The sequence below is a fragment of the Artemia franciscana genome, chromosome 8, assembly GCF_032884065.1.
Source record: "Artemia franciscana chromosome 8, ASM3288406v1, whole genome shotgun sequence".
NCBI classification, from domain to species: Eukaryota; Metazoa; Arthropoda; class Branchiopoda; order Anostraca; family Artemiidae; genus Artemia; species Artemia franciscana.
Window position 1 is genome coordinate 243,694 of NC_088870.1, and position 12,793 is coordinate 256,486.

Below are 12,793 nucleotides of genomic sequence, written 5' to 3' on the forward strand. Positions count from 1 at the left end.
ACCCCTCTTATCATCATAATCATCTGATTGAAATTGTGCGATGGCAGTTTGTTTAAAATACTCCAAAGAACATATAACAATTCCTCCAGGGAGTTGGCACAACCCCCTGGGCGAAGGGCTTTAAGTAATGCCCTTTGGGCATATTAGTTTTATATGGATGGGTGGTCATATCAAATTCAGATGGGTCTCAGTTGATTTTATATTGGAAGTTATATTGTCATTTTTAAGGGTCAAAGTGGTTTGAGAGAATCACCCCCTACCCCAAGCCCATTTTTTTCCATGACAAACATTCAAATGAAGTTTTGAGATATCAATTTTACTCAGCATTTTTGAAAGGTTCAGTAATTATGCGTGGTATAGTTGTAGTAGGAGAATGCAAATAGCACCTTTTTTTTCAACGTCCTCTGCAACAAACGATGAAATGTTTAACTTAATACTATCAACCGGTCCTAAAGCATTGCTGATACGTCCTCTTGACAACCTGTATCAGCGTACTGTATTCGATTTATTTGGGTAAAATATTGCCCAAAATGTTCGCCTGAATACCCCTAGGTATATTAGTAGTAGTAGTAGCAATATTAGTTATAGTAGTAGCAGTAGGAGTATAGTTGATAATAGTGGTCTTAGCTCTAGTAGTAGTAGTAGTAGCAGTGATAATAATAGTAGTAGCCTAGTTGTAGTAGTTTGGAGGAGTAGAAGCAGTAGAATTATTATACATATTTTGTCTTTTGATTTGTTCAAAACCCCCCGTATAAGGTGTTGTAAGTTTTAGTTTCACACGTGAAACTGTTCCTTCAGGTATTGCTGATATGCCATTTTGAAAATTTCAAATATTTTCTGAAATTTTCACCTCCATGCCTTCATAGGTTGTGGATATTGAACTAGCTAGAAGACACTGTGTGTATGAATTTAACGCTGCTTTTAAGGTTACTGTAACTAACGACAGTAAGAGCATTAAGTTGAGACCTATGGTGGATGTTTAGGGGAGGTTCAATTAAACGAAAAAACTTTATGCATACAGGTATTAAAAGGGCATATAAACAATATAGGGCATATAAGGACATTAGGCAGCGATGCTCTATCATAGCTAGTAGCATCATTGATATTTTAAAGTGGCTAATTTGATTGAAAACTAAACGTTCTTGTGCCCTCTCAAGAGTCAAAAGTGAATGGAGAGTAATTAGCCCTCCTCATTAGCTCATAATTTTCCAGACACTTCCAATCAAAATTTTAAGACAACCATTTTCTTCATCATAAGTGAACGGTCTAGTAACTATGTCTCTAGGGTTATTGGGGTGTTCAACCCCCCACAGTTTATGTAATATGTCTATTATGCTTATAATTAAATGTTGTTTTAAAATTTAATCAAAACGGACTGTGTGTATGGTGGTTGCCAAAAAGACATCTCAGCAATATACCAAGAACGACTGATGGTATTAAGCTCAAACTTTAGGGGCTACTTCTATTACTACTTTTGCTCCTAATATTTTACTAAATCAAAGGAGTGTAAGTATTTCTAGCTGTGAAAGAGCATAGATGTAATTTTTAGGGCATTGTATTAAGTTTTATCTATCAGGTCAACTAGAGGATGTATGTGACTAAATTAAACACTACCATTTGTGTTATGATTTTCAAAAGGGTTTATGTTGTTTTAAATTGCTGAAAAGGTTTTCCAGCATACAATAAGCCAAACTATAAGTTCTTGAAAAAACCAGAAAAATTCTAACTATTATTTTCTTTTTCCCTGAAAAAGACTATGTCAATATAAAACGAACACAAATTAATTAAGAAACACTTTATACCACATAGGTTTTTCAAAAAAAAGTAAAGAACTCTATTAAACCAGAAATGAACAAAAATAGAATCAAATAATCTAACAAGCATAAAACTACCTCAAATCTTCATCAATAAATAAATAAAACCCAAAACAAACAGAAATTGCAATAGATAACCGAGTCAAACTGAAAACGAGCAGAACTTAATATGAAATGGGGTTCAAAACCCTTCTGCTTTCTAAAAGCCAGAATATAATTTGTATTTTACTGAAAAAAATTCAAATGAAGGTGCATTGTCAGTTTAGTATACATATGCTGATATTTATTCCTTAAAATATCAATTAATTTTTAACTTCTTAAAGTATAAAAGTGAAAACATTTAAAAGAATTTTTTTTCAGTTGAAATGCAAATAACATTCTGGCCTTTAGAAAGCAGAAGGGTTTTGAACCCTACTCATTTTGATTTCTGCTGGTTTTGAGTTTGGCTCGGTTATTTTATTGTAAAATCTGTTTGTTTTGGGGTTCATCTATTTATTGATGCTAGTTTATGGTAGTTGTATGCTTGGTAAATTATTTGATTCTATTTATGTCCATTTTGGGTTTAACGAAGCTCTTTACTTTTTTTGAAAAACTCAATTTGGGGGAAAAGTTTTTTTTTAAATAATATACAGTAAAACTATGTTCCCTTATCAGAGATAGCTAATCTGCACCTTTAGTTATCTGCAGTTGCCAATGGGTCAGTTTTAACTATACTTCCACATACCTACCTTAACGATGAAACTAGGTGGTGGTTTTAAATTTGATGCCAATTTTCTGAAAAGAACAGTTTAAAACATACGTTCGCACATAATCCATAATCTCTTCAAAGTCACAAAGAAGAAAGTGACAAGTCGCTAGACATCACTATTTTTATAACATTGAACAGTGAGAGTCCTAATTGCGACTATCGAAAAAAAAAACACGCTGAATTTGTACCAGTTTGGCAAAATTGTGCTGAATTTTCAACTTTAAGAAAAAGTCGTACAGATGTACAGGCCAGAAGAAAATGTACTGAATCTTGTATAATTGCATCACCCATCGCAACACTGAGCACGCATCTATTTCACCCTTTGTGGAGGAAAGGGCCCCTAAATTATTGCCATCGAAACATCTACTTTCCCTTTTGGAAGCTCCCGCTGGATGTAATCTACGCTGGGAAAGATAGTCATCAAATTCTTGGCTTCCTTATATTTACAAGAGTTTTTAATCTTAACTGAGCTTCCTTGAGCAGTTCATCGTAAGGAACTGTAAGTACGGGGCGACTCGGCTCAATAGTAACCTGAACTTCAAAAAAAAAAGGAATTTTGATAATCAAAGATACAATAAAAGAATTAGCTAATTATATTATTTAAATATATATGAATCATCAGTTTAGTGGTATCCATGAAAATTTACGATTTTGAGAAAATTTGCTTGATTTTCAAAAAAAGGAGGAAACACCCAAATGGTCGAAGAATCTTTAGGAAAATCACACCCGCATATTGAGCGTATCCGAGAACCCTACTGTGGAAGTTTCAAGCTCCTATATGCAAAAATGTAGAGTTTTGCATTTTTGCCAGAAGAAAGATCACGGATATGTGTTTTTTTTTATTGATTTATTTAGAAGATCGGAAGAGGCTGTACTCGAATAAAGTTAAAAGTAACCAAAACCTTTTAAGTAACCAAAAAGATAGGAGGGCAAAGTCTGGGGACAGGCACATAAGCTTTGACACTTGCCCATTGATTACACATTGTATTTGTTATTGGGAAGTAGTCAGACTTTTTGGAGTGGGGTATTTTGCACGTTGAGCGAGTTTCCATAAGGAGAATTTTCTGTGAGGAGGGAACTTTTGAGGGAAAATTTTACTCTGGAGTAGGAAAGAATTCCTATTCGAAATTATTTTTATTTGTGTTACTTTTCTCTTTGCAACTCAATTTTGCACGTGGAGATGTTTCGAGGCTATTTTCAGTGTGTTTGGATTTATGAAAAAGAAATTCCACGGAGTTGGGGATTTACGGAGTGATGAGAAAACGATTAGAAGTTAATCTTTCAGATGAAAGTGTGCTAAGGAGATTTCTTAAGAGTAAATCCTCCGCAATAAGCTTACGGGGTGGAGTTTTTAGCGAGGAGGGAACTTCCCGGAGGGAATTCTACGGGGAGATTTTACGCAAGAGGAAATTTACACCGATGGGTTTTCTGTGAGGAGGGAGGGGTCTTATGGAGGATGAGCCATATTTACCTGCATTATTTGAAAAACGATCGTAAATTATAAAAAAATATTTAGCGGGAAGTAAGGACCTCCTCAATACCAATAATCACTATTGAGTCAATACTCAATGCTCCCCCCTCCTCAATACCTTGCTTTTTACGCTACAGTTTGACTGTTTGTCCCAATTCTTTAATATCGGCTCCTGAAATACAAGGGCTGGTTAATTAGAATACCAACCTTTTTTAGGAGTGCTAAAACTTTAGCGTGAAGAACAAGGATTGAGGAGGAAAGTAGCAATATAATTTTTGTTCGTTTTCAATTATGAAATCTCCTCCATATTATAATATACTTTATATAATATAAAGTAGAAGCCTTCCCTATCTCAACCATTATACAAAGCCGAACCGAGATGCAAGTGCTTTGGAGAACGTAGAAATACAAGCGACATTAGATTATTTTTACGTGTAGACAAGTCAGAGTTCTTTCTGGAACGCGAAACTTGGCTTCACTTTTGTAACACTAAATTTTCAAGAATCTAATTTTAATCTAATTTATTCCAATAAATATATTAAAATCGGTAGATAGTAGTGTAATGTTATTATTAGATGTTTTTAGAAATTACAAGTAGGTTTCAAAGTTTCGAATTGGTTTCAAGGACATTTTGAGAAAATTTCTGCCAAAATACATGTTCCACGGCAATATACATCGAATTGTTGATGGATGATGACGGACGAGGATATGGACGCAGCTTTTATACGCGTCAAAACTGTAGAAGCCAAATATTACTGAGTCGTGATTCTACTGTGTATTATTTATATGCAGTGATCGGAAGTAAGAACTCGTGAATTAATTGTACCTTTTTGTCACCAAATCTAGCGCCGGAAATGGGTGTCAGTTCCATGTCTGCTTTTAAGAGTCATACAACTATTCTATCACTAACGGATAGAGGGGGGGGGGTCCTCAGTTCTATCTTTATGGGAACATAAAGGTATTTGTGGAATTAGGAGTCCGTTTTCCTGCCTAATTATTTGGCGTAATGTTAAATTTACAAAGAAACCTGGTCAATAGCTCGAACCAGTATTTTGGGTATAATATGCTCGGTCGGACGTTTGTGAGGGATGATCTACATTCTTGTTTTTTATATCCGGAAGACTGGCCAGTGGTGTTAATTCATAGAAATTTAGGGAGAAGGATCAAGTCATTTTTTTGAATCGATGTATGGGTAGTCTTTTTCTAAATTTTGGCACGAAAAACACAAAAATCGTATTTTTCATTAAACATATTTCCTTAAAATTTGTTCATCAAAATTTAGAGGAAAATCTAAGAGGCGAATACTAGCCAACTCCCTCCCTAATTTGCTACCCCTAAAGAGGTTTTTTTTTAATATTAGTCAAATTTGGTCGGGGTTAGCAGTTGGGACTTTGGTTAAGCATTTTAAGAGCCCAATCAATTGTCTCTGGATTTGCTCCATAACTATGATCCATGTGTCGCAGTTGCTTAATTGGGCCTTAGAACTGAAGGTTTAACTAGATTCCCTGAAAAAGCTATTGAATATATGTGATATAAAAATGAATTTGGGATGTGTGTGGCTTTCCTTTTTGTTGAAGAATTTACATAGTGATTTTTTTTTAATACTCTGTATTGTTAATGAGCTCTCCTTTATAGTAATCAACATCATTTTTACGAATATTTTCTTCAGTTAGCGTTTTCTTTTGTAGGCTATTCATTAAGAAAAGGCATTGATGCAGTGGAAAATATTATAGATATAGAAGTAGTTGAGATGGCTCAACCTACAGACCCGCAATTCGATACAGTGTTAGAGGAAGTCAAGAATATTGCTGAAACCTTGAGTGAACCAATCTCCTCTCTACCAATGCAAGATGAGGGATCTGAGTGCACTTTAATTTTGGAGGATAATATTTCAAATCGGTTAAATTCCACATACACTGTTGATGTTCCTCTTACAGACGAGACAGCAGAGTCTAATAATGTCGATTCTGTTGCAGAAACTAATAATCTGGTAATTGTGTCAGAAGGTGATTGCAAGTCTTGGGGTGATATGGTAGCACGCCCAAATCATCTTCCAGTTACTGATCCCCTCGAGGGAAACAGCTCAATGTATATTGGGAGAAAATCCAGAGGACGTAAAAATCAACCAACTTCGATAAATGATCCTTCTAAAAAATTCTCAAAAATAATTAAGTCGGCTGATGAGAAGAGCAGGTATTCCAAAGATTTGCCCACAAGACTTACCTCATCCTGTCAGAAGAAAATGAAAAAGCGGTTTTTACTAGCTAATGATGAAAGATGTCAAATGTTGTCTCAGGATAATCAGACTGGAAATTTAGCAACTGAAGAGAAAAATAGTTACGTTCAAAAAACTGAGATTACCTCCAATGATATCGCAGAGGTATGTCTTTATGCGTTTATTTTAGTTATTGGGCTTTATTTCACTCATTATTGCATCAAACATTTTTGCACAAATTTCCGAACCGTGGGTAGAGAGAGAGAGGAGATGAACAAGTGAAAAAAGCTCATCGTGAAGCCACCATTTATTAAATATTTGTTTCCTCCTTGTCTTTCTACAGATGTAGCGTATTAAAAACTATTCAAATTTATAACATAAAATATATACTATTATTTATGTAAAAATATGACGTTTTCTTCTAAGTTAGCTTACTGTGTAGTTTTATGCTGGAGGAGGAGGTGGGGGTGGTAAATATTCAAAAAAGTTTCTTCTTTAGATCCCAAAATTCCATATCTTCTTGATGCTGCTTCAAATCTTCATGTGGGATTTCTATTATTCTTGTTTGTACAGACATGCATTATTTATGTTTAGCAAAGTAACATGTTTAAGGGATAAATTGAAACTAAAATAAATCGCTTGGAGAACACCATGGTCATTGATGCTTATTTCTGTGTAAACGGTTCGACTTTTATTTCTGTTTAAACGGTTTTTCCCTTTTCTTCTTTTACACATCTTTTTTTGTTACTCATCTTTCTTTTTTTTTCACATCTTTTGGTTGTTGGTATTTTCAGAATTAGTTGCTTCCAAACAACAATTTCTGTGTTTATGTTAAGCTATATATTGAGTGCTAGAAGGCTGAGCTTCCTTCTGTAGTTTGAAAGTGAGTGGTAAAGAGAAGTGAGTAAGATGTTCGACTCATACTACTCAGTCATACAGATTAGTCAAGGTAAAGTGTGAACGCGAATAATTAAAAGTTGCCAATTTTACAATCTTATTTATGGAAGAATTGGGCCTTACACACCCTAAAAAGAGTTTTGGTAAATCTACTGATATAGTAGTTAGAAAAACAAAGGTTTCCCCACAAGACAGAATTTTCACTCTCTGGTTTCAGTTATTGTCTTTACCATGTTGACAGCTATAGACAGCCCTTGTCTGGTAAAGATGACGGATTAAACTGTTTTGTTGCATATTTCAAGATATTCGCGGAATGAATAGTGTCTTTGAAAGCTTAGAGAATCCTGTGCTTTTGTTAACCATTTCTCGCGGACAGAATTGATTGGAAAAATTTATATTTTTGCAATATCCTTGCCCTAGTCCATGAATTCTCGTTTTAGCAGCTGTTTTGAGAATACAAACATGTTAGACCACAGTCAGAGCTCCACTTAATCTTAACATAGTTTCTGTGTGTTACTTTTTTCTTTATTTTGAATAAGTTTATTTTTTTTTTACTTTGAATGAGTTTTGTTGCATACAAATATCTTGTTCAGGGTTTTCAATCTTCTTGTATTAAAATGAGAATTTTCGACATTTACAAGATGAGTCTGTCAAGTCTTAGCCGAACTTGTGACACCACATTTGTGGTGAAACTTTCAATTCTTATCATTGTTATACTTTACCGAAAGGTTTTTGGATCATGACAAAATTGGTTAAAAATAAAAGCTAAAGTTAATTTCTTTGTGTTTCGATAAGTATTTTCGACATTTTTCGCTGGCCAGACATTTCCTACATTAAACTCAGCAATGCCGTTCTTGTACATATCACTAATTACTTTAACGTATTTATCCGGTATACCATTTAAGATTAGGACCTTCGTTGAAGGTCTTTTGTCGGCTGAATCAAATGTTTGTTTATGGTATGCAAAAATAAGGACTAAGGGGGTCTGATGACTCATGCGTTTCTCAATTATTAACCTAAGAGTGAAAATTCTATCAACGCATCGTCTCAACTTCCTGAAACAAAACTTTTCTTCTATTAAAACTTTGTCCACAGCATCTCTAAGTCTAAAAAGTATCTTCATACTAATGAATTTGCTTTCCAGAATGTAGACACTCAAACCTAGATGACTGGTACTCGTTGCTCTCAAATTCCAAGACAAAGGCAAGACTGATTGGGCTTCTATTCGGTGAGTTTGAAAACTCAGTTCACCTGCTGCAAGCAGGGTTCACTGTGTACCTCTCAGGAGGCTTTCGAGACCGGATGAGAGTGGTGATGCTCAACAGAAGTGGAAATGCTGATACAAACTTTGAAGAGCGTTTGAGCTGTACCCATGAAGAGGCCGATACAAGAGTTGTGTTACACATGTTGGACTGTTTGGAGAGGGGTTTCGATGTCGTTTTGGTCGATGCGAATGACACAGACATAGTTGTCGTCTTGCTATATCACTACAAGTTATTCCTTGGGAACCACCCAAATTGTGAAAAGCGGAAAGTTTATGTCAGGTTCCACAGCTATTTAGTGTCTATACATCGGCTTTGCAGCAATTTACCGAACGATTTTGTTCACTCCATCTGCCTTCTTCATACGCTTTCAGGGTGTGATACCGTGGGTTTCATGTTTTCTAAAGGAAAACGAGTGGTGGCCAAGGCTGTCGAGAAATGGGGATTGGAGAAACCGATTGCTTTGCTTGTCCAAGAGATACAGAAGTCAAAGCTCGACCCTGCGGTTCTAGAAAAATTCAGTGTGATTTGCAAAAAGGTCGTTGTTGCCTCATACGGAAAAGACCCAGACCACTTTACCTCTCTTAATGAATTAAGAGTGCATTTGTACCCTCGAAAGCAGGAGCTTAAGTATTTGCCACCATCTGACGCTGCCTTTGAGTGTCATGCTAAGCGCGTGTACCTGCAGTTGGACATTTTTTTGCAAGCAAATCGAGCAAAGCCACAGTTTCTGGATCCCCTGCAATTTGGCTGGATGTTTCAAGACGGTGGGGTTAGGCCAGTTGTGTCTACCCTTCAGGCATTTCCAGAAGGTGTAGTCCCCCAGTACTGCTTGTGCAAGCGCTGTACAAAAAAATGTTCATGTGCTGGAAATAGACCTTGCGATTTACTTTGTGGCTGTGGTGGGAAGTGTTTTATGGACGAGTTTGATATGCTTGATGGATAATTTGATATGCTGAGCTACTTTTTAACTTTTGTAGTAACAAGTGCCGTTCACGAAATCCGTAGCAGGTGTTAGTATAGTAATTTTTTTTTTGTTTATTCAAGCTTATTGAATAAAAATCTTGTCAAGTTTACTAATAATTCTGATTAGGAATGAAAGAGAGTTGTAATCAAGGTCATTGTTGTGTATAGTGGCAATCTTCCTGTCTGAGATAATAAAACTATCCGCTACCAGCTGAATCTAGGCGTGAAATCTTTTCCAGCGCGAATAAAAAAAAAATTAAAATTGCAAGTTTCAAGGTCATTCGCGATGGTCCCTACTGTACTCGTCACTTCTGGCATCAGTTACGAAAGATTTGGCGATCATTGTGGAAATTTTTCCGAAACGTGATTTAATAGTAAAAAACGCGAAATTTTCAATTTTCGGGGTCAAGCACCCTCCGTCCGAGTATATAACGCCCATTTTCGTGATTAGCGCTATCGATTACCCCATATTCCGTTGTCAAACCTTCTGCTGCTCACTGATCTCCTACCCGACACATTTTTGTTGAGTGGCTGATATTGATCCATTTCTTTTGTACAGCTTATTCTCTCATATATTCTTAGTCTAACGAGTACCTAAAACTATCGTAAGACACCTAATATGAAAAGTATACCTTTCTCAACATTTCGAAGTATCGACGTTTTATAGACACCCGATGACGGTCATTACCGTGGCTTCAAATATGTGCCTAGTCGAACAGTGTCTCAGTTGTTTTAGATCTTAGTAAAAATCCAATGAAGTCTCAGCCACCTCTTCACCTTCCAGATAAGTGGAACCATCCACTTGGTTGATTTTCTCACTGCCAACGTCACATCTTTCTGCTGCCTTCCAAATTTAAATGGCTTAGTCTTCTTAACTTTGATTTTTAGATCTCTTTTCGCACCTTGAATTCCTAATTCCTTCAAATTATTTATTTTGCAAATATTTTTATATAGGATACTCATCATCTGTCTAATCCTAGTGTAGGAGATTTATATCATCCCATTTTTACCATGTTATCCATAGCTTTTTCTTTGTTCCTTAAGACAAAGACCATCAAAATAATTTATATAAAGGGTTAAGACACAACCCTATGCAATTCCTGATTTCAAACCGAATCAACTAATAGTCACCCTTCTTCCCTTAGCTGCAGCAATACTGTTTTATTATAACACTAGTCACTTTAATACACTTATATGGCATGCCATTCAAGGTTAAGAATTTCACAAAAGCTTTTCTATCAGCTGAATGAAATGCCTGTTCATAATCTATAAAATATCATGATTGATATGTCTGATAGTTTGAACTCTTCTAACTTATTAGTCAAAGTGTGAAAATTCGATCAATATATCCTCTTCCATTCTTGACACACTGTTTTCCTCTTAGAATGTTGGTTACTATGGGTCATGGTTTGTTCTTTACTAGGTTGCAGCTGACGCTGCAATTTTGATAAGTATCACCGTCATGCTAGGTAATTCCCCTCATAATTAAATCAAACTAGTGTCTCTGTCATTACTACGCTCACTCACATCACCTTTCACATAAAGGGTTAATTTAGAAATCACCAGGTGAAACAAATGCCTTTGCATGGGTGTATATATATAGTACAGTTTAGTTTCATCTAATGGTGCAGGCTAGTTTAAATTACTTTCTTTAAGTAGACTTCCAGCAATTTTACTTTCCTCAAGGATATCAGTATAATCTAGCTTATCCTAGCTTGCCTCACTCCAGCCTAGTATCACTGCCAAAACACACATGCGATTAAAACGATTTATTTCATTTTGCTCTACCAAGGTGCCAACCAACTATGTTTCTTTTCTATTGAAAATTGAGGGTGGAATTACTTTTGACGATAGTAGATATTGTTCTGCGGTAAAGTTGGATCATGCCTCCCATTCAACCACCACCATAAAATCGTGCATCACTTTTTTCCATATTTACTTGAAACTTTTAGTGCGTGCAGGTCACGTACACAAGTAGGTCATGGACTTCCCAACGGGAAATCCAGTGGTTTTACATTTCTACAAGAATTTCAAATAATTCTCATAGAAATTGCCCTTCCTCGTTACTTTAAAGACATTACCTTCCTCCTCCCTAAAACTTAAAACGACTAATCTCTTCCCTTTCTCTTTTAATTAAAATCCTGAATACTTTCCTTGCTTTGGACGTGTCTAATATTTGTTTTGAACTCAGGGTTCGAATATCATAATTAAATTATTTTTTTCATCTTCGGCGTTATAAATAAAGAAATATAAACGAAGGCGTTAAATAAAAAGTTAAATTGTTTTTTACCAACTAGACCTTACAGAGAAATAAACTGTAAGACATTCTAGATTAGGTAAGGATGAGATTTTAGAAATATTTTAGTATTTTCTATTTTTCTGGGAGGTGGCTAGAGCCGAACGTAAATACGACAAGGCTAGAGAAAGAGCTTCCACTGGTGTATTTGGTGGCTTAATCAAGTATTAGTGTCTTTTTTTTATCCTTATTAAGTCGTCTGGTGTACTCTACTTTTGCCCCGAAATAAGCATCAATTTGATAGGGTGGTCGAGAATTTTATAATTTGTGCGCATCAAACCATAATTTCCCAGCTTTTCTATTCTTATGTTTCTCTCTATTTTCAAGCTGCAACATGCCCTCGTTTATTTTAACGAGATATTTTTTTTTCAATATGCCCTCGTTTAAAGATAACTGATCATTCGAGATTGGTATACAAGGAATGCCCGCTTACGCCTTTTTTAACGTCCTTTAAAAGGCATTTTCCTTGCAAATTTTTAAATAACAGGGAAATATTATTGAAGGATTTTTCCTCAGGTTTAGCCAGTAAAAAGCCTTGGAATTATTTTCATAGTTACTGATTCGTCAAAACGACAAATATGCCGCACCAAGCATATTTGCCTTTTGTAACGTCCTATATTTTTGCAATGCCAGCTTGTATAATAAACAAAAATACTGACAGGATAAATCAACCACGCTCAGGCTAAGCCCGTATCTGAATATTTGGCAACATGGAAATATTTGCGTATTTTAGGTAAATAGCTTTCGCTCTTTCGGCTGGTACTGCCAAAAAACCAATATTTCATAAATGATTGTCCTATAGCGTGCAGAACTCGAATGGTGTCTGCAAAAACACTGAGCTCTTAACTTAAGACGTTTTAGGAGACTTTTTACACGGAAGGGGATTTCATGGCATGGTTTGAAACACGGTCAGAAATTAAACAAAAAGCGAAAAAAAGTTTTTTTCGACCGAAAGTAAGGGACAACATTAAAACTTAAAACTAACGGAAATTATTCCGTATGTGAGGTGGACTACTCTTTCCTCAATCCTCGCTCTTTACGCTAAAGTTTGACTTTTTGTGACAATTTTTTAAGAAAAACTGCTAAAACTTAGGGTCCCTTGACTTTGGGTGAGAAGTATTTTT

General features: G+C 35.6%; 1 protein-coding gene across 1 annotated transcript in view; it reads left to right on the forward strand.

Annotated features, from left to right (window-relative positions):
* The window catches only part of LOC136029851 (uncharacterized), a 96,284-nt gene that overhangs the window by 27,832 nt on the left and 55,659 nt on the right, over positions 1-12,793 (forward strand). The window contains 1 exon segment of the mRNA XM_065708306.1: positions 5,722-6,413. Within this exon segment, the coding sequence (XP_065564378.1) occupies positions 5,722-6,413 (692 nt within the window).